This window comes from Chrysemys picta, chromosome 6 (genome assembly GCF_011386835.1).
Source record: "Chrysemys picta bellii isolate R12L10 chromosome 6, ASM1138683v2, whole genome shotgun sequence".
NCBI classification, from domain to species: domain Eukaryota; kingdom Metazoa; phylum Chordata; order Testudines; family Emydidae; genus Chrysemys; species Chrysemys picta.
The window spans coordinates 125,590,546-125,612,942 of NC_088796.1; the positions used below are offsets into that span (position 1 = coordinate 125,590,546).

Sequence of the window (22,397 nt, forward strand, 5' to 3'; positions counted from 1 at the left end):
AATGAGCCTTGACATGACTTTCTAGCCTTAGGCCTGGCAGATCGTATCAATCAGCCATTTAGACACAGTCCTTTTAGTGATAGCATTGCTGAAGTTTGGTACTAGGTGGATTAGCAAAAAAACCTTTCAACTCATTCCACCAGGGAGGAATCATTCCAAAACTAGACTGGTAATTCATGAAGCAAAGAGTAGCAGCAACATACTGGCAACCTCTTCATCAGAACAGATCCCAGCACAACATTTCAGGGTTATGGGGCACAGTACAGCCCTGGCCGCCTCTACAACCAAGTTCTTGCATTGGGGTGGGAGAAGTAAAAACTAGTACAGGACAGGGTGGCAAGACTGGATGGTGTTTAATCCTAGTACCTCTCTCCGATGGCCCTTATGAACATAATCAGAATAGATAGAAAGCAGAGAAAAACCACTAGAAAGAGATACTGCATCACCCCAAAGCTGGAGGGGACAAAGAGCTAGAGTGGTAACTGAAGAAAAAGTTGACAAGGTGGTTTAAAGGCAAGTAGTTAAGGTTACTGTAAGGGTAGGGCGTGACCACACGTTTGGGGAGAAGGGACTACCACGCATGGCTGCTACTGCCTATAATATACTCTAGAATTTGAGACCTTTGCCTGTCTCACTCCAGGGTGAGTTCTGAACAGACGCTATAACCAGAGAATAAGGTTTGTTTTTTTCAAAACAACTTAGTTACAATTCAAAGTCCTTCTAGCATTTGTCTTCATATTCTGAAGTACAAATTTTCTACTAAGTATTTAGTACGATAATTTTTTTTAACTACCAATATTACATATGTGAAAAATCAGTGATTATTGCTGTTGAGATAACTACTACTTTTTTAAATCAGTGCAAGATATTTTTTAAAACCACTTCCGTTTATTATACTGTGCGAGGGCTCATGGTTTTGCTTCTCTTGTTCTCTTCATGAGACAATATAATTTTTGCTTAAAACGTGAAGTATATACAAAATTTGCATTGTTTTGGCAGAGCCACAATAGCTTTTTAAACATCAACTGAAAACTGAAGTATCTAGTATGTGAAATAAAAAACCATTCATCTTCTTTCATATGCTATAGAATCATAGTTATACTCACAGGTATGTAAGCATTCTGTTACAGTGGTAGCATCGATAAGGTATCCATTGCAGAGACGACAGGTTATATGGGCATTAATATCCCAGAGTTTAATCTTTCTAGTCAGCATCTTTGGTGTCTGTAGAAGAAACACAATTGTTAGCATCCCAGGTGTACTGATTATGTAGCAAGTCTTGGAGTAACCTAATTACAATAATTTGTATTACGGATATCAATATGCAACTTCAGGCTCCCAGGCATTTTATGTATGGAATAAGGGTATTATATAATTTTAAATGATTTACTTGATAAAAATGGGCAGTGAAACAAACCATGTAAGACCTACAGTATTTTGAGGTTTGAATAATGTAGATGAGAGGGATTGGTAATTACTATATTAATATAGCTCAGATTCCGTAAGCAAGTAGAAGGAGTTTGATATTCTGATCTTAACAGTTTTTCTTCTAAGTTATGCCAGCATGTTGCATAACAGAGCTCCTTTACTGACGAAAAAACTAAATTTTAGGGCCAACTCCTGCTTGTTTTACTCATGTAAGTAATCCCATTCAAGCCAATAATTAAAGCATATGAAAGTGAGAAGAGAGGACCCTGAAGAAAGTTCATCAGAGCACAATATCAAAAGGAGTAGGTCTGGTTTGGTAAAATTTATCAAGTTGTACTTTGTATTTATAGCCTATTTTCCCTATAGTTAAAACTTTACTTAGAAATTGAAGACAAATCGTATTTGAATAAAGTGGCTGTAAAGTAAACTGAAATGGTTTTCCTAAAAGCTAAAACTAGGTTCTCACAAAGAAAAAATATGACTTCAAACATAAAATTAGCTCTATACCAACAAAGTTACCTCCTATGAAACTAAGAAATCTGAACGGAATGCTTTTTTCCTTCCAAGGTGAAGGAGATCACAAATACCATAACAAAAGGAAAGGAAGACAGGGATTTTAAAAAAGAATAGCTCTTTTCAAACCATTTTTCGTGGCATTTCTAATATCACTTGCAGAGCAAAGAGAAATCTGCAAAAGCCTTTTTAGGGGGTGGTACATGCCTCTGATTGTAAAATAGGTAGTGGTATATTTTAACTAAGAAATAGGTATGCACTTTTTCCTCTTGTGGAATCGCAACAAGTCTGCTTGAAATTTTAAGAACTTTGTACTTCACCCTTACAACCATTTTAGGATGACCGATATTTATCAAGAGCACTTGAAGCCGGAGAGCCACACTTGTAATTCACTAGTATTACCTTTCACCATAATGTTTCTGATAACCTGTATTTTATTTAAAAATTAGCTTTTGGATTCAGAGAACATGATCCATTTTTTAACACTACATACATTTTGTTGCAAAATTGAAATATTTTGTTGGAACTGTGTGGATAAACTTCACAAGAAAACAAAGTAAACGGTTACGATAATGCATTTTGTCAAAAAACAGCTAAACAAAGTTGGTTAAACTAAGGGCTCTCTCACAAACAAGTAGCTCATACCTGAAGTTAGACTACAGCACGCAACGCTATATAGCGTCCATATACTTCCATAAGCATACAGTACACAAGCAACATATACGGAATTAGATTTAAATGCTGGCCCCTAGAATATTTTAACACACTAATCTTTTCCAAAATTTCAATATATGAGCACTTAGTGTATAATTTATCTCCTCTGTTGCTATTAGCTGATCCCGCTGGAAAAATGTGACTTCGTTGCTGACCTGATGCAAGTAGTTTGTTAGCCCCAGCCAAATATTAAGGAGCAAGGATTGGCTCTGTAGAAAGGACCCAGGGTGTGAACTGAGCAGCCCACAAGGTGGAATATGGGAAGCAACCAAGTCTGAGGAAAATGCTTAAGCTAAATTCTGTGCATCATTTTAGTTCCTTTTATTTAAACAGCAGACCCAGAAAGGGCCAAGCTATGACCTGCTAAAATCTGTGCAATTTTAAGCATGGTAAAGAAGCCACCTGCTTACACATTCTTGCTATAAAGGAACATATACTGGTAGAATAAAATGATGGAACTAACATTAAAGCAGGGAGAAAAACTGGTTTTACAATGTGTTACATTCAGCTCCCACACTGCAGGTGTCACCAAACTGCTTTTCAGTAAAATGATTGACAGTGTTTGGTTCAGAACTACACATTTTAGTTTATTTTGGAATACATTTCATAATCTGAATGAAGTTCTTCAGAGCATGCAAGCTCTCCTATTCGGATACAGCAAGATGATAGTGTTTAACCTCTGCCTTACTCTCTTTGCTTTTTTATTCTTTCCCGCTGTTTAATTCACGTATGTAATTAAACATGATGGGCCAGCGGAAACCAAGCTTTTGAACCAATATGAGGAGTAACTGGACTGAAAAAAGTACATTACCCACTATTTTAAGCTATTAAAATGCATTTCACCTCTAGCACTGTAAAAACATAGCATGTGACATGAGAAAAAACTTGAAGTACTTCAAATTCTTAAGGCTGAGAAGACAAATAAATGTACAAAAGAAGTGTTGTATGGAATTCTAAGGGTTCATAATTAAATGAAGTAGTGACTAGCTGTTAAGGACGCACCAAACGTGCATTTAACTTGTGCTGTATAACAGATAGGTCAGAACCTAATTCCATAGCATAGATTACTCCTATTTCAATACTCATTTTCTAGCTTAGTTTCCAAGCAACTGAAAGATTTAGCAGTTCATAGATAGTAGGAGTCTCGTTAAAACGATTGTTGCATAGAAGACAGCTGTGTTTACAGAACTGAAAGAGGACAGACTATTTGTGACTTATTCTTAAAATGATGTACAAGAGTTGGTACAAGTAGAAGCTACTGTTAAACCACTAGATAATGGTGATCACAACAGAATTAGGTTCCACATCTTTGGGGGGGAAGGGGAAGAATCATACTGTCATGGTGACAACTAAACTTTAGAAAAGGGCATTTTAAAAACGATTAAGCTACTCAAATGAAATTAGTGCGAGTAAACTTACACGTAGCCATACAATAATCAAAGGCACACATATCACTAAACAAGGTGGAAACGTAAAAAAGAGTTTGGTGAAATGGCAACTTTCAAGAAGTTGATCAAGCCAAATAGGAGTCAGTCAGAAATGGAAATTCAACACTAGAAGCTCATAGAAAGTATAAATTATAATAGATAACATGTTAGTTAAGAAGGCTAAGAAGATATTTGAAGGGCAAACAGCCAAAGGCATAAAAACAAATATAACTAAGTATTTTAGTAGGAATCTAGCCAAAGAACTGATGAGGTCACAGAAACAGCAAGGAGTAAAATAAACAGAGTAATTAATAAGGATAAAAATACTGGTGAACTTTGAGGCAAAAACATTTACCTTCTCTAGAGAATGATGGGGGAATTCTTCACATTGTAAAGATGAGCTACTATCAAAACACTGAAAGATCAACAAGTGGTCCTAGAACAATCTGAGCAGTTAGCTAGCAAAAGGCTACCAGGACCAAGTGTTACACATCTACCAGGTCTGAAAGCGCTAAAGAATGAAGCAGCTGAGATATTAACAAAAATATGCAACCTCATTAACATCAGCTATTATACCAGAAAACCAGAGGGTACCAAAGGGTGTACACCCATATCTAGAAAAATGCAGCAGGAGCAAACCTGGGAATGAATTAATAGTTTAACTAACTGTTCTGGTTGCATCTGACGAAGTGGGTATTCACCCACGAAAGCTTATGCTCCAATACGTCTGTTAGTCTATAAGGTGCCACAAGATTCTCTCTCGCTTTTTACAGATCCAGACTAACACAGCTACCACTCTGATACTTGTTCTGGTAAGGGAAGTCTTAATTAATAAACCCCTGAATGAACAGGAAAGCAGAACAAACTAGCATAGTTTCTTGTAAAGGAAAACTACACATCACCAATCCATTAAAATTCCTTGAGCATGTTAACAGAACTAGAAAACAACACTGGTTGACAAACTTTCTTAGAACTTTCAAGGAGTCTGGATAACTCACAAAAGAGTACTGTGAAATTAAAAATTGGCTAGAGAATAAAAAGAGTAGACGTGCTTGTTCAATTTTCAACATAGCTAACTGTTAACAGTGGTGTGCCTCAAAGTTCTGTACTACAACCAGTGCCAGATATATTTGTAAATATTTGGACAAGGGGTGAGCAGCAAGTTGTCAAATTATGAAGATCCCAATTACTTAGATTAGTCAAACCTGAGAAGACTGAGGTAGTACAGAGGGAAGGCAGATAAATGGGGACATAATGGTAAATTCAATGTTAATAAATGCATATTAATGCACATTGGAAGGAATAATTCCAACTACTCACATTACTGGGTTCAGTATCACCTTTAAGCACTTAGGCCCAGATTTTTAAAGGTATTTAGGCATTACTCCACTCAGCGTCACACAGCTTGAGTCACTTAGGGGGTGTCTGCACCACAATCAAGAGGCGTGATTGCAGTTTAGGCAGGCATACCCACACTAACCTTAATCTAGCTACCGCTGCTAAAAATAGCAGTGAAAAGGCAGCAACACAGATCCCGGCACAGACTAGCAACGCGAGTACTTACCCAGTGTTCTGGGCAGGGTTCTACAGCCCACGTTAAAGCCTGTGATTACAGTATAGACATACTCTTAGGCACTTAGGCCCTATTTTTTATAACTATTTAGGCATTGCTCAGCTCAGCATCACAACTCCTAACTGACTTAGGAGCCTAAGGATATACTACAAACTGCAGTTGACGCAAGCCACATCAGCATACAGCTGCCAAACTTTGCATTTTGCTCAGGTGTGTGCATACTTGGCTGCTTGCAGCAGCACTGCACATACTCACCAGGAATGTGTGTCTATGTAAATTGCAGTGTACCACGGGTCGGTATCCCAATGTGCCACCTGTCACTGCCCAGCACAAGCAACGCGTTGTGGGATAGAAATGGCTTGCCCAGGGATCTCTTGGAGCTAGGGGTCGAATTCCCAGCATGCAACTTTCTCAATCCCACAATGCCATCCACATCCCATAATTTTGACACCACTTTTTAAAAATCCGACAAAGCCACGCGGCACTTTTTGGTGCTTGCTATCTGTGACAAGCATGGAGTTTACAGAGCTCTGCACTATTCGCATGAACACTGCAAATACTGGATGAATGATTCTCCTGCAAGTAGTACTGCAGCAATGAAGGACAGGAGAATTTCTCCAAGGACAGCTTGCTGAGAGACACAGCGAAAGACAAGTCAAGGTTGCTGGTGGCATTCAAAAAGCAGTTGCGGACTGTGCAGCACTGCTTCTGGGCCTGAGAAACAAGCACTGACTGTATCACAGGTATGGGACAACAAGCAGCAGCAGCAGCAGCACTTTAGGATGCAGAAGGCCACATTCCCAGATCTGTGTGCAGAGCTCGCCCCAGCCCTCCAGCACACGGACACCAGAATGAGAGCTGCATTGACAGTGGATGCAATCTCACAACATGGTCAGTGGGAAATCATTTTGAAGCTGGAAAATTCAGTGGAATGTTCTTTGTGCCTGGAGCTTTGGATGCTGTTTGAATTGGGTAGTGCTTGTTGTACATTCATAAATATGACAGGGTTTTTCCTGAAGCTATGAATTCTTTGGTGCTTGGTGTGTATTTATAAGTACTGTATGCTTTGACTAACTTTGCATTCTGCAATATTTGTTGTGAACTACTAAAGATAATAAAATTACCCCCCCAAAAAGTTTCTAACAAATCAAGGAGATACAAATTTAAAATTAGAATAATTTTGTCCATTTGAGTGCACAAATGTAGTCTGTTATGGCTACAGATATACTGAGATGTGTAAACCACAGATTAGCGTATGCAAAGGTGGGGTTTTCCTTGCTGTCCCCCCACATGGAGTAGTAGGAATAAGGATGCAGTCTGTGATGACACGTGGTATTTTGGGGGGTGTAGGGAGCAGCGACCATGGAGTTCTCCAAGGACTGCAAAGGGTAGAGTCCAACATTTTTGGACTTGTAGGTCAATTAGGGTCTGCAGGCATTTGAGTATGCAGCCTGAGAAAACCCATTATGTCCAGGTGCATTTCCCTCTTTTTGTCCTGCTAGGATTCCTGGGTCTTTTCCTATCCTCTCTGCCTTTCTCCATGCTGTCAGTCATATTGGCCCTCCAAACCCTTGTTCACAATCTGATGCAGCACTGGCTTGAAAGATCTCACAGCACACATCCTCCTTAGTCCTCTTCTTTTCATCATGGTCAGCCATTCTGAGCGTGGAAGGGACATCCCTCAAGTCCACCATGCCAGAAGCTGCTGATGAGAACAGAGACTAAATCCAGTGGTGCCAGTCACAATGGGAAGGGCCAGAATTTTCCAAACTCCCTTCCCTTATTCCCATAAATACTTTTTAATAAGAAATTCTTATTGACCCTGCAGCTTCGGAAGGCCTCAGCACAGCATTAATCTCCTTCCCCAGGCATGGTGAGCATGGCCCACGAAGGGCGAGAGTGGGAAAATATTTTCTCTTGCATAAAGCTATAAGATTTCAGTCCTTATTCCCTGGGTAGGAATATAGGACAATGGCACTGAGTATTAGCCACTGCCTGTGGAAAATAGTGCCATTTCAGCGGATATCTCACTCCTGAGCACCACAAAGCCACAGCTGCTACTGGCATCCTGAAGCTGCCATGGCCTGTAATGCTTCTTGCCTCTTTAGTTTCAAAACAGATCCTGGCTCATGGCATAGCTGGAGCCTCCACCACATCTCCCCGTCCTCACTGTTCATGCCAGGGGTCTGTGTCTCGGACTCCTCGGAGGTATCTACAATGGTCTATGCAGTGCTGGTGGGGTCTCTACCAAGTATGGTATCCAATTCCTTGTAAAGGCGGCAGTTCTGCAGCGCAACACCAGACCTATACTTGCACTCTCAGGCCTGGGGTACCCCTAGAAAAGTTCCTTCACTGTCACCGGATACTGCTGCTGTACTCATTTGCCTGCATCATCTCTGCAATCTGCTCATAGGTCTCCACATTTCTACAGCTGTATTTGCACTGCCTTATCTCCCCACAGGCCCAGGAGATCCAATACTTCATGTTTACTCCAGGCAGGGATGCATCTGGTGCAGGCAGCCAACATGAGTTGGGCAATTGCACACAACAAGGGTGAGCTGCTAAGTGTGCTCACCAAGTTGGGCAACCAGAAGAAGCATTTTAAAAACATTCAGAAGCTTTTAAAGAGGGATAGCTTCCAGCCTCTATGCCCCTGCGCAATGGAGTTTAAAATTGTGACCAGAGTGTTCATATCAGTTAGTAAATATTAACCCTTTTAGTCCTCTTTTCCTTTTTATATATTAAATTCATTTGCCTATTAATTATTCTTTATGGTATTAGCAAACAGCACGTTTGAATTTTAAGGCCAAGGTTTTGCTGTTTAATCTGGGAGGGACCTGTAGTCAGGAATTTCATGTGATCAATTATTGGGCTGTACTTTATGATGGCTGGTGTCACCAAGTCTGTCGGGAAAAAATAGATGTGTAGGGGAAAGACCCCCCCCTCAAACTACAGAAATATGATACAGTAGAATCTCAGAGTTACAACAACAACAAAAAGGCAACTACAGTACAGTAGTTTGTTAAATGTAAACTACTAAAAAATAAAGGGAAAGATTTGACAAGGTTAAAAAAAAGATTTCACAAGGTAAGGAAACTCTTTGTGCTTATTTCATTTAAATTACGACGGTTAAAAGTATTTTTCTTCTGCATAGTAAAGTTTCAAAGCTATACTAAGTCAATGTTTCAGTTGTAAACTTTTGAAAGAACAACCATAACATTTTAGTAGGGGTAGTCGTGTTAGTCTGAATCTGTAAAAATCAACAGAGGGTCCTGTGGCACCTTCAAGACTAACAGAAGTATCGGAGCATAATCTTGCGTCTGATGAAGTGGGCATTCACCCACAAAAGCTTATGCTCCAATACTTCTGTTAGTCTTGAAGGTGCCACAGGACCCTCTGTTGCTCATAACATTTTAGTGTTCGTAACTCTGAGGTTCTACTGTAAAAACAAGACTGAGTGATTGATAAGGAGTGCCTAAGATTTAGTTATGTTCTTTGATTGCGGAGGATCTTGTTATTGCAGATGTTTTCTGTAATGGCTAAAATAAGGATCCAACGAAAGATGTTTATGTTAACTCAGTATGAAATACTGATTGTCACAGCTATCAGTAATAATGACTTGATTATAAATTCCCTTTATTTTATCAATCATGTAACCCAAAGATAAAGGAAATTCCAGAAGTAATTAGGTAAAAAGAAAACATCCAAATAGGACACAGTGGAAATTAATTGTGGGAAAGCATTTTTCCCTCCAAAAAGGAGTTTCTTTGTCTCAGACCCTATAAAGAGACAGGGGTTTTGGAAATTAGATGGGGCGTGCAGAACTGTCAGCATCTCACCAGTTACAGAGGTGAGAAAGACAGAGGCCAGCTCCTTCCCTCACATCCCACGGTAATATATCTATTCTTTCTGTATAATCTGTACTAATCTCTGATTGATAATCTTTGATTACATAATACTAAGATAAATCAAGAGGGGGGGTAGCTCCCTTTTATGGACACCCAGCAAGCCAGTAGCTATAAAATCCCTCTTAATAGCTGTTCTGTAATTGCTCTACCTGTAAAGGGTTAAAAAGTCTCACTACTACGCACAGGTAAAAGGAAGTGAGTGGGCACCTGGCCAAAAGAGCCAATGGGAAGGCTAGAACTTTGTAAAATTGAAAAAAAGACTCCCCTTTTGTCTGTCTGTTCTCCTGGGGAGAGGCAGAGAGGGCAGCAGCTATGCTGTAAGAAGCTTGAGCCAGGTATGAAAAAATCATCTGTATCATACCTACAAACTACTCATTTGAAACCCCAGATATGTAAGTAGATCAGGAAATGTCTAGGAATACGCGATTAGGTTTATCCCTTTTATTTCATTTTGGCTTGTGGCTTCCTCTGTGCTAACCCCAGGTGCTTTTGTTTTGCTTGTAACCTTTAAGCTGGATCTCAAAAAAGCTATGCTTGGTGCTTAATCCTTGTAGTTGCTCTTTTAAAATCTAGCAATAGCCTGAGTTCCCAGATGTATTTTCTTTCTTTTTTTTTTTTATTAATAAGATTTACCTTTTTTAAGAACAGAATTGGATTTTTGTGTTTTAAGGGGTTTGGGCATATGATTATTAATTAGCTGGTGGCAACAGCTGATTTCCTCTTATCCCCCTTCCTCTTCTTCCTCAGCTCTTCCCCCGGGGGGGGGGGGGGAGTGGAGAGGGCTTGAGAGTACCCCACAAGAAGGAATTCCCAAGTGCGCCTTCCTGGGCTCTCAAAGGGGTTCTGCACTTGGGTGGTGGCAGCATCTATCAAATCCAAGGTCAGAGAACAGCTTTAACCTTGAGAGTTTAATACAAGCCTGGAGTGGCCCACACCACCTGCACTCGAAGTGCCAGAGTGGAGAATTAGCCTTGACAAATACCATTTAAACCTGTTTAACAATCAAATTATTAAAATCAAACACACAACAGTGTACACTGTTGCAGAGAATGGGGCACTGTGGGACAGCTTGGAGGGCTGTTAGGGTTGCCAGAGGTCATGCAGTGTCTACACTTGCACTATGTCGACTTCAGTAGGTCGACCATGCCTCTATGCCGTTTGGGAAGGTGGTTTTACTGTGTCGCTGTGAAAAGGCACTTACATTGGCCAGGGGACAAATTGAGTCTTAGACCATACATGTAGACACACACATCAACCTAACTTTATAGTGTAGGCCAAGCTTTACATCCCATTAAGTTTCAGTGAGAATTAGACTCCTAAATGCTTAAGTCACTTTTGAAGAGAAGACTTAGGCCTTGCAATGTTGAGCTGAACAATGCCTAAATAACTTTAAAAATCTGGTCTTTAAGACCTCGGCCTTACTGTGGATGGCTCCACATCGGCAGTCAAATAAAGGAATAAAGTGTTAGTATACACAGAGAACACTGTATCATTGATTTATCACCTCATACACTGTTTTCAGTTATGGTCACACAGTCTCAAAAATATACAACAGACAGAGGGGTTCTGAGCCAGTTAAGGAATGACTTCTACAAGATTTGCACTAGAAAGGCCAGACACTGTTTCATTTAGAGGGGAAATGAATAAGGAAGACATGAAGAGGTACAGCAATTACTGATATACAGAAAGTAATTTGTATCTTATTCATCCTCCCTCATAATGCAAGAGAAGGTTCAATAATATAAAAACAACAAATATAGGTTCAAATAATATACAAAGGTTCAAATAATATAAAGACAACACATTTTTAAAAGAACAAAAGGAAATATCTTATAGCAGTCAGTTCCCCAAGTTGATTATGTAATGTGTATAGTATTGAGGGCAGGTGCATGGAATTACTGATACCAACAAAACGATGCGGAATTTTTTCTTGAGAACTATGAAATAGTTGAGTAGAACCCTCTCCCTTGATGCTGAGGTGGCACTTACTATACAGCTCCTCACTCAAGGAGAGTCTCTACTTCCTGCTGAAGGATCTCCTTGGGAGAGTGGTCCCTGAGGATGGACCTGGAGGTGGTTTTGGAGGAGGTAGAAAATGGCTACACCTCTGAGTTTCTAAGTGGATATTTGGTACCCACTTGTCCTTTGTTATAGCATTCCAGTTGTGGGCAAAGTAGGGTAGGTGGATGCCAAAAGGGGAGTTTGGAAACAGATGGTGATGACATCACTGTCAGGTTGCATCTCTCAAGTGTCCTGTCAAAGGGAATCTTTAGACGTGAATGAGGTTGGGTGACTGTCATTGAGGTGGATGGAGCTGCACACCTTGGCCCGCATCCTTTGATGCTTGTGTGGCGAATCGGATGGTTGCTGGTGATAGAAAGGCCGGGGAAGAGGCCTTGGCTTATGCATGCCTGTTTGTGTTGCCTTCCTCTTCAGGGCCAGGATATAAATGCCCAGAGACCAGATGGCTCTCCTGGATACATTTAATGAGTGCAAAGACTGTTTTCTCATTAAAGAGATTGGTTTCATCAACGGGCAAGTCCTCAATGGTGCTGCTCACAGTTCAACAGGCTCTGTGATACGCCTCCAGTTTATCAGCGGTCTCTTGGAGGAACCCCTTCACCTCTGCAAGTATCCAAGCAGTGTTTTCAAAACAGAGTAGGATTTATTAGTCAACTGGAACACAGCACTGGAAATCCTTAGGTTAGCACAGAGAAATAAAGGTTAATGCACAGTCAAGTCAGATCAATTCACCAGCTGAGCAGTAATGAACTCCATTTTCAGGCTCTGTCTCTGAATTTCTTATTCAGTCCCAGTAGACAGCAGCCTGCTTCTTCCAGAAATCCACCCCCACCTGAAACCTTAGTCCTTTGCTCTCAAGCCGGGGGTCTCTGCTGAGCTTCCTCCTCCTCTTCATCCCTCTGGGTCCTTGTTTCTTAGGCATCAACGTTCTAGTGATTGGGGTTTCCCATTGTCTTCTCAGGTTTTCCACTGATATGGGTCTGCTAGTCTTTTTAATGACCCAGTCAGTCTTCTCAGCTAGACCTGGGGTTTTTATAACATACTGCTTCCACAAACCCAATCTTCCTACCTCCACAGCATTTTAGTTGTGGGAGATCAGCAAGCAGCAACAATTTCCAAAGGAGGGAGGCTAAGGAGCTGGTAGAGGATTGCTCAACCGATGCAAGCAATCCAGTCTAGCTTTGACACTGAAAAGGGAGTGCTGAATAATAGGTATACATTCAACATCCTATAGCCATCTCACAATTTCTGAATATTGTAACGTTCTAAGACAAGCTATTATAGTGCTCACAAAAAGTATCTGGCTCCTTACCTGGACTGAAGTTTAAATGCAGTTATATATTTTCTGTTTATAATAAATAAAAAGTATCCATCCAGAGACTAAGCACCCTGCAAATTATTTAAAATTATGAAGACAAAGCACAATAAAAATAATTCACACCTAACTAGCAGCAGCAAATCAAATACTAAGGCATCATGTCAGCCTATTTAAGCAATATTTGAACTGACTTTTCTTACCCTTTGGACTTCTCTCCAACTGCAATGAATACCTAGGAAAATCTTAAAGTTCCTTCGCCAAATCGAAGTATACATTAACAACTCTCTATGATCAATTAATGTAGTGTGGCCACACTAGGCACACGGTTCTGTTAGAAGACTGGCAGCATAGGATTCAAATGGAAGTCAAACACTAGCTTTGGCAAGAACTTGAAGTAGGATGAGGATGAAAATTCTGGCTTTTTCAGGGTCTGGAGCTGCACTGCAAACATACTAGACTGCATCTGAGATATTTTAATGGTCATTGTGGGAATCTGGATGGGAGAAACATACACCTGCATCCCTACGCCCCTTTAAGGTGTTTTAAGCAACAGTCCACAACCGCAGAGACTCCCAGATAGCCCAAACAATATGTAACATTTTGCCAAAGATTTTCATAATCTAGTGACTATTGAAGGTTGGACTTGAAAACTTTTATTCTTATCCTAGCAAAGGAGCAAGTGCCCAAGGTCATGAGAGTTAACATATGCTAGTATTGTAATCTAGGTTTGTGGACCAAAAAAAGTAAGATACTCTGGACTCTACAGTAACTCTTTCTAACTCTGATAATCATGAAACCTTTGTAAACTCCAGGATAGACCTGAAATTAATCTGAGTCCAAGTTGTTCAAAGAGGGAACAGGCAGCCTGAAACATAGGTCAGCCCTTGGCAAAACTGAGCTCCGGTGAGCCAGTCTTTCAAGTAGGTGGGTTCTTGAAGAGCTTGACAATGGAACTTAATAGCAAGTGGTGCCAGACTCTCAGTCAACAGCTGGAGAGTCACTACTAACCCAAACAGAAGCAGTTTATACTGGGAATGGTCATTGTTCAATCTGAACTAAAGGTACATACTTGTGGCCACGGTGGAGAAATGTGAAACCTCCCAAGGTTTGAGAGTTCTGAACCAATCCTGACAAACAAGGAAAAGATTATAGCTGTTACTTTGAAAAAAGTTGCTGAGCTCTCACTGCACTAAAATTGGTTGACTCTGCTTTCTTTTTGTGCATAAGGGGGAAGAAACCTATTCTTGTGAAGTTCTCCAAAACCTGATTTTATTGTTCCGAATTGTAGGAAGAACACTTTCCCTCAGTTTGAGAGTCATCCTTGAAACGGACGGGAAAACAGTAGGGTGAGGAAGCAGCATAGATTTAAATTGGAAGGGATTGGCATCTCTAGCACCTGTAAAACTAAATTTGGAAGTAATAATATACTAAATCTGGAGAGGGAAAGGAAAGCAGTCCCCTAAGAGATGGAACATGGAGGCCAAACTGGAATCAAGGAGCAATGCGAAGCTCCCTCTCAACATACCTAAGTTATTGCTTTGATAGAAGCTGTGGCTGGAACCAAGGCAGTTGAAGAGAGCACTGGTGGGGATATGATTTTATTGCTGGATCACTGGGACAGTTTTTTGCTTTTTGCATCTGATACCCCAAGTAAGCCAGTTGGGGTGACTAACAAGGGTATTTGGAGTACAGTCCCATCCTAAAGGAAGAAAATCTTTAACTGGGGGGATAGGCTGGGTGTTAAGCTACAGTCCTAGTCACCTTGTGGTTTCCCAGAGTATTGTTCTGTCAACAATAAAGATGTCAAGATCATCAAACAGAAGGTTAAGCAGTTTATTCTGAACTTCTTATAGTAAACTGAAGATTTTAAGTGGTGACAGTGATGAGACAGTCTTTCTGGTGAGATCAAAAGCCCCTGGTTCAAATATGCGAAGAGACTCCAGCGCTGAAAATAGAATTTTATTTTTCAGCCTGGACTATAGAAGTACTGCCCAGAGATTTTGAGGACCCATTTTGCTCTAGTGGAAGTTATTTGGAGCCTCTTCATATTTTCTGGGACTTGAGTAGAGGACAAGCAAATGGACATCCCTTGAAAGAATGGCCTTGTCCCCAGTGGTGTACGTGCTAGTCAGGAATATTTCTGGCTACATGAGGCATACCTCTTAAAACTGCATTTCTTTTCAGAGTCTGCCATCCAGAGACCTGAAAAGAGAGAAAAATAATCTGAAAGTTAAACACTAGAGCAGCCAGAAATCCAACCCCCACTAATAAAAAGATTTAACCGACCAATTTACCTAATACTAATCGAAATTTGCTAGTCTAACATTCAGCAGCAAAACGTGTTACTTTTTGTAGAGGAAAAAAAGGAAGGAAAAACCCTGCCATAGCTGGTAGAAAAAGGAATTCCTGGAAGCTCTCATTTGATGTCTCTTAACATGGCTCATCAGATCATGGGAAATTACTTAAAACTCAAGTGTTTCTGTCACCATGTGATGGCAAGGAAGAACGATATCCATTTATCTGCACAAATAAGACCATGACAAAAAACTCAGCAGGACCACAAATTACATGCTTAATGTAATAGACCAATCATTTTCCATCTGAGGTCAAAAGATTTTGGACGGGAGCCAGTTTAACCACCTCCAAAGTGAATTCAGTATTTCAGTTTTCAAGCTTAGGCTCTGTCTATACTACAGATCTTAAAGCAGCTATGTCGCTGTAATGTCTCCCGTATAGCTGCTGTGTGCCGACAGGACAGAGCTTTCCTGTTAGCATAAGTAAACCATCCCCAATGAGCGGCGGTAGCTGTGTCGACGGTACAGCATCTCCCGCCAACGTAACGCTGTCCACACCGGCGCTTCCGTCAGTGAAACTTATGTTGGTCAAGGGTGTGTTTTTTCACACCCGACTGACAGAAGTGCTAATGTAGATATAGCCTTATCGGCAATCTATTTCTATTAGATTGTTTCATTTTGGAAATATTTGTGCAAACTCCCTATTTCATTTATACACACACACTACTGATCACTTTTACAATTTAAGTGTCATAAAAGGAAATTGTTGTCTCCATTATTTTCAGAAAGGGGATAAAGTCATCTCATGTTAATGGTTTTAGTTTGACAAAAGAAGCAAATTTTTTATTACACTAACTTCACACAGGAAATACTCAGGTATTATAAAGACAAACAATGAGAATTCCCTCTTCAGTCTCTTTCCTTAGGCTATGTCTACACTTAAAATGCTACGGTGTGCTGCTTAGCACGTCAGTGTGGACACTTATTATAGCAACAGGAGGGGTTCCCCATTGCTCTAGTAAATCCACCTCCCTGAGAAGCATAGAGGTAGATTAACAGAAGAATTCTTCTGTTGAGCTAGTGCTGTCTACACAGACACTTGGGTTGGCTAAGCTACGTTGCTCAGGGGTGTAGATTTTTCACACCCTGAGCGACGAAGCTGGGTCGATCTAACTTTTTAGTATAGACCAGCCCTTAGAAACTGAAGAAAAAGCAAACAGTAAGATACAATTCACAACCACCCTTGTATTAGACCAGAATTGAGATATAATGCAACAGAAAAATCTACCGGCAACCCCTGTGGGAGCATTTCTGCTGACTGCATTCAGAGAGGAATTCACCATTGCTGTACTAAAAGCAGCTTAGATTCTTTGGAGTGACATGAGATGTCCCTGTGCTGAAATCAACAACTCGGGGTTTTAAACTGAGCGAGTTCCTGGACACATCTGTATATAAGAGTAGGAACCCAAGAGCAGGATTCTAACAGGTATCATTTGATACCCCAGCAAAAAAAACCCCAAAACCAACAACATTAATGCTGGCAATAACATTACAATATTGTGACTATAAAAATTGAGTCAATTTCACAAATAGAGCATTTTCAAAGTGTTTTGTGTGTCTTAAGAATACATCACTTATCTCTTTGCAGCCCAAGCCTAACAAGCAAAGGTTAATTCAGGTGTCTGTAAGGGAGCACTAACCTTCTCGCCCTTTTCTGCTTCCCGGCTGCCTGGAGTGGACGTAGAACACCCCTGTGGTCCTCACCACTCACGTGACCCAGGGGAGAAGGGTGTGTGACCTTCCTATATTGTGTTTTTGGGTTTGTTTGTTTATTTTGATGGGTGGCACATTCCAGTTCTCTGCTATTGAGGCAAAGTCAGGATTGATCATAAGCATGCCTTTGAACCCTCCAATACACATGTATCTGACAGGGCTCAGGTTGGAATGGGCACCGACACGATGTGAAAGTGAGAGAGTGCATATACACACCCTGGGGAAAGCGGATCGCTGCTCATCAGTGTGAATGCATTTCTCAGCAGCTCTCACTGTTGCTGCCTGCTCTTTCCCTAGTAACAGCATATGGGTAGTTCCATTAGTAGTATTGTTAAATATTTAGGCGATGATAGCGTCCAGAGACATCCTGAAGGATCAGGTGCCCTCATTATGCTCAATGCCATACGAGAGAATAGAATACCCTATGACTGGGACTAATCTTCATGATCAAAGCATTTAACAGGGTCTGGTGGCGTAGGACCTTCTTGCTCTGGGCATGACTTGTCAGTGATGTGCCTGGTCTATGCTTAAAACTTATACTGACATAGCAATGTCAGTTAGGGTGCAATATTTTTACCAACACAGCTACGCTAGTATAAGCCCTAGCATAGATATGCTTTTATGGCTGGTATCAAGTACTTTTGCTGGTATGTCTTATGTTTCTCATTGAACTGTTGTAAGCTATGACAGCAGAAGCAATTTTATGTCAGTATAAACTGCAGCTACACTAGGAGGGTTTGCCAGGACAGTTACACTGGTATAGCACTACCAGCAAAATGTTTCTCGTGTAGACAAGGCTGTGGAGAGAGAAGAGTGAAATTGATCACTATTAAGACCGGCTGCTGGTGACCAGGCAAGTGTGTTTTTGAACATGTTCAATAACTTAAAATACGAACTTTGTGACTTGGTCCTAAAAATTTAAGTCAAACAAAATCCATATTAGTAGAGTCACAGCCTTCTCAGGGGCTGGCACAGGATTGGACTGAATTCCCACAGGAACTATGAACCACCACAAAAATCATCACCTCACTATCCACATGCTAAGCATATTCTGACCTTGCTTTTACCAATATAAATACAGGGCAGTATACAGAGTTGTTGTTTTTTTAATAAACCAACATCAACAAAACTAGTTTGTACACAAAGTCTCCTCCTGGGGAGAGGGTAAGGGAAAAGAGTGAACCACATGTGACTGATGTTTCGTCACGCTGCTCAGTGAACTACTGGAAGGTGTTCAGATATTACAGTGATGAGAGATTACAGTGTCAAAACTTATAGAATAAAGTATCTATGCTCTATTTCACAACGGTTGGCATTAAAAGAAAGTGAAAATTCCAGCTTCAAGAACAAACATCACATTACACGTTTCCATGAGTCAACCAGACATCTTGGAAAGTGTGGAGGGTTCAAACCAGGAGAATAAATCCTGCCTAACACACATCTGACCTGTAGCCCTATCTGACATCCTGTTTCTGCTTGGCTGCACTGATCAGATGAACCGAAGTGGCCAAACCTAGGTCAAGGTTAATTAAGCTTTAGAAATAGACATTGCCTGCCCTGGCGACCAGCTTTATTACTCCTATTGGCTACCAACAGTTTGCAGTCCAAAAAAAAGCGCTCTTCAGACTTTACAGCTCTTTTCATCCGGTTCAATAATTACCAGCTCATGCTAGCTAGACAGGAGATGCCTGCAAAATTCTGATTCCAGTGAGAAGAGACTATCCTGAATCCTTTCTCACTATAAACATGCATATCAGTTTAACTGAAGTGTAATATCACTGCTCAACAGGTCATAATCAATACTTAAAGCATGATGTAATTGGAGGGCAGTATTGCATTGTCATGAGGTCATAGACGTGAAGTATGAAAACCAAGAACCTTAACCGCATTTCAATCAACAGGACTGCAGTATACAAGTGAACAAGACAATGACATCATGATTGACCAAGTTAAACCACCACAATACCACCACTCACTATTTTTCAGTCTTGAAATCAAAGTTTAAATCAAAATGGTATGTCCTGTTTTACCAACACTCTTTAAAAAGCCCCACATAGCACACACGCATACTCCTTGATGCGTTGGAGACATTTTCATAGTATTTATATCTATTTTGCATAATTTTCTTCCTTTGGACACTGTCATTTATGGTTAAAAAAAGATTTAAACTCAGATTGCAAAGGATGAACGAAACAGGTTGTGCATCATCAGGTCAAGCCATGCTCCACTTCCTCACCACTGAAGGAATTTCATAGGGCAGTCTCACGCCCAGCTGCTACAGGCCAAAAATCAAGGAGCAATTTAATGAATGACACTGCCACCAGATAAATGCTAATACTTGGCACCTCTGCAAAATCTTTCCATCCAAGTATATCAACATGCATTGCAATCACCAGTTGACCTTCAATACACCTGGGGATACTATCCCGTTTTGTTGATCATCACTTTCTGTACAGCAGGGTGGACCGATTTTAATCAAAGTGATTTAAATCACTTATTTTAAATCACTGGGCAGGAAACCTTAATTTAAATAATCAATTTTAATGATGTTTGTATTTATACTGTTTAGTTATTTTCTTAAAGGTTGATTTCATTGGTGGTAACCATTAAAACATGTGATTTGTAACTAATTATATCCTTTACACTAAAGGTGATGCTTCTTTTTGCTAACGAGGACACACTATATCTATAAATGTTTATTTAAGCAATTATATAGCTTAATTTACATTCATTCAGATTCTTAATACAACATTTTTTATTATGTTAGAAAACTGTGAATGACTTTTTTCCAAAATGGGTTTTTTGTGTGTGTTTCTATGATTTCTGTCAAGTTCTAGTTGGATGGAAATTCAAATTCAATTAAAATACATAAAGCATTTTTAATTAAATAAAACTATGTTAAATGTACTGGATACACAAGACAAGTTTAGCAAGACATGTTTTGCATTTAAAACTAACTGATTGGTTAGACAACGTAATTATTTATCTGCAGTTAGAGAACTGATTGTTTCTGGTCACCATGTCCTTCAAGATTTTAAAACTAGTAGATCTGTGACATTCTATACCTTGGGGGAGCACCCTGTAACCCCCATATTCCTCATTTATATATAATTGTGATCTTGCATATATAGCAGACCATGTAAGGTATCGGGGAAAGGTTATGATCTGGTGAAAGTCACTGTTCTATCTAAATATGTATATTATTAGTGCATATGAAGTTATGAGATTGTGGTGTTTGCTTGTCAGTAAAACATGCTGTAAATTGGGTAACTGACCAGATATTAGCTTCCCAGAGACAACAACAAGGAAAGTAACCAATGCCTGGGAGGGTGTGAAACAACCATCAACAGCCATTGTCCAACAAGGAAGTTACAATTCAGTGACTTACCTGCGTAACAAGGCCACACCAAGGGAATTGCTCAACCTTGCCTGGGGACTAAGCAATGCCCATCAGACATGCCTGGACTTGTGTCCTCCAAGCACCTGGACTAAGGGTATGAAACAGAACACAGGGTCACATGCTTGGCCTTTTCTTCCTCTCCCACCTATGCTGCAAGCAACAAGGACACTCAGGAGACTGAAGACTCCAACAGAGGAGATTGGCCCAGGTTTCAAGAGTGAAACCTGTGTACTATGAACTGCAATATCCAGTGGAGTGAGAAAAACTGCTTAATCTAGATGTTGCCCAGTCTTATAGGTTGAGAGTTTAGACTGTGTGCTTATATTTTATTTTATTTTGGTAACCACTCTGACTTTTTGCCTATCACTTCTAATCCCTTAAAAACTATCTTTTGTAGTCAATAAATTTGTTTAACTGTTTATCTTTACCAGTGAGTTTGCCTGAAGTGTTTGGTAAATGTGCTCAGGTTTACAAAGGCTGCTGTAAAAAGAAGAACAGGAGTACTTGTGGCACCTTAGAGACTAACAAATTTCATGAGGTTGATGGATTTCCACTCCATACGGCTAAATGCAGTGCCTTGCATAATGACAGGTTTCAGAGTAGCAGCCGTGTTAGTCTGTAGACTAACACGGCTGCTACTCTGAAAGGCTGCTGTGCGTCCACTTTCCGCTGATGAAGTGGTGAACCAATTAATAAACTTGCATTGCTCAAGAAAGGGTCTCAAGCAGTGCAAGATGGTATATTCCTGAGGTACAAGGCTGGGAGGGATCTGGCTGGTGCCTTGCTCTGTGTGATTCATAGAACTGGAAGGGACCTCGAGAGGTCATCTAGTCCAGTCCCCTGCACTCAAGGCAGGTCTAAGTATCTTCTAGACCATCCCTGACAGGGGTTTGTCATGAGTGCTCTGGGAGCATTTACACAATCTAGCTGGGTGTAGGGCTCCACATGCGGTTGTACTGAGTGATAACAGCACCTGAAGGAGTTTGCTGCTTGTCACTAGCAAAGCATTGTGAGAGACAGCCCAGGCTCGAGAGTTAAGGGGGCACAGCGGTCCCATAGTCCCAGGCTGCACCCGGGGGATCCCGTCACCATCTCATCCTCAAACCCCTAATTTTTATTCATGCTTTCCTGCTTTAATTCCCAATCGGTTTCTTATCTTTGAATGATATAGTCACTGAATTTAACTAGCTGAATGAAATGAAGAATGTATCCTCTGTGCACCTGGAGAACAGGCTACTGCGGTCAAAAGCTAGGTTGCCATTTCAACCAGCTCTGGCTTTAGGAGCTTAGCCAGTAGCTTCAGCTAGTCCAGTGGTCTGACTGGACCACTTTTTTTAAAAAAAGTGATAGCAAATATGTACTGCTTAATATTATTTAATTTAAATTATTTTAATAGACTAAGTTTAGGCCTGAACGTAAGTTGTCCATGTCAAGATTAATTTTAAATATTTTAAAGAGATCTCTAATTTAAAATTTAAAAAATCTCATTTAAATAAAAAATACTTTTTTTAAGAAAGTAATTGCTTTTATCCGCACTGCTACAGGTGTCTAAAGTAATGTGGAGAACAAAAGGACAGTCTATTAGATACAACATAAGAGACTGACGGAAGAAAGGAGATGGGAAAGCAGAAGTTTATGAGGTGCCTTGGTTTAAAAACACGTTGTTTGTTTTCAGGAGGTTTTGTATTGTTGGTTTTAATTGTTTTGGCCACCAACCTGCTAAACAATTTGCCAACCATTTAATAGAGAATAAGGAGTTCAAATAGGGCTCTAGCTATAGATTTTCGATATAGCTATAGATATTTACCAAGTGTAAGAGTAAAAAAGTTTTTCATGAAATGTTTTACAGTCCTAATAGAAAAAGGTGAACAAATTTCTTCCTGCAACGTTTGCGACTTAAATAATGAAAGCATTGTGCTACCAAAAGTAAAACTAACTAGAAACAAGTGAATAATTTTATTTGTTCATGTGGAACGAAATGCAAGATGTACATTCACTTAAATAGCAAAAAGTGAATTTGATATTTA

The 22,397-nt window shown here is 40.2% G+C and overlaps 1 protein-coding gene across 5 annotated transcripts in view; it reads right to left on the minus strand.

The window, feature by feature from the left end:
* The window catches only part of PCGF3 (polycomb group ring finger 3), an 82,062-nt gene that overhangs the window by 25,104 nt on the left and 34,561 nt on the right, over positions 1–22,397 (minus strand). For 2 of the 5 annotated variants that reach the window (XM_008174211.4, XM_042859139.2), the window contains 2 exons: positions 15,063–15,105; positions 1,107–1,224 (listed from right to left, as the gene is read on the minus strand). In XM_008174211.4, the coding sequence (XP_008172433.1) occupies positions 1,107–1,215 (109 nt within the window). In that variant the 5' untranslated portion in view covers positions 1,216–1,224; positions 15,063–15,105. Of the gene's footprint in view, positions 1–1,106; positions 1,225–13,972; positions 14,031–15,062; positions 15,106–22,397 lie in introns of those variants that run through there. The other 3 variants (XM_065549784.1, XM_065549783.1, XM_042859142.2) reach the window with 3 other exon arrangements.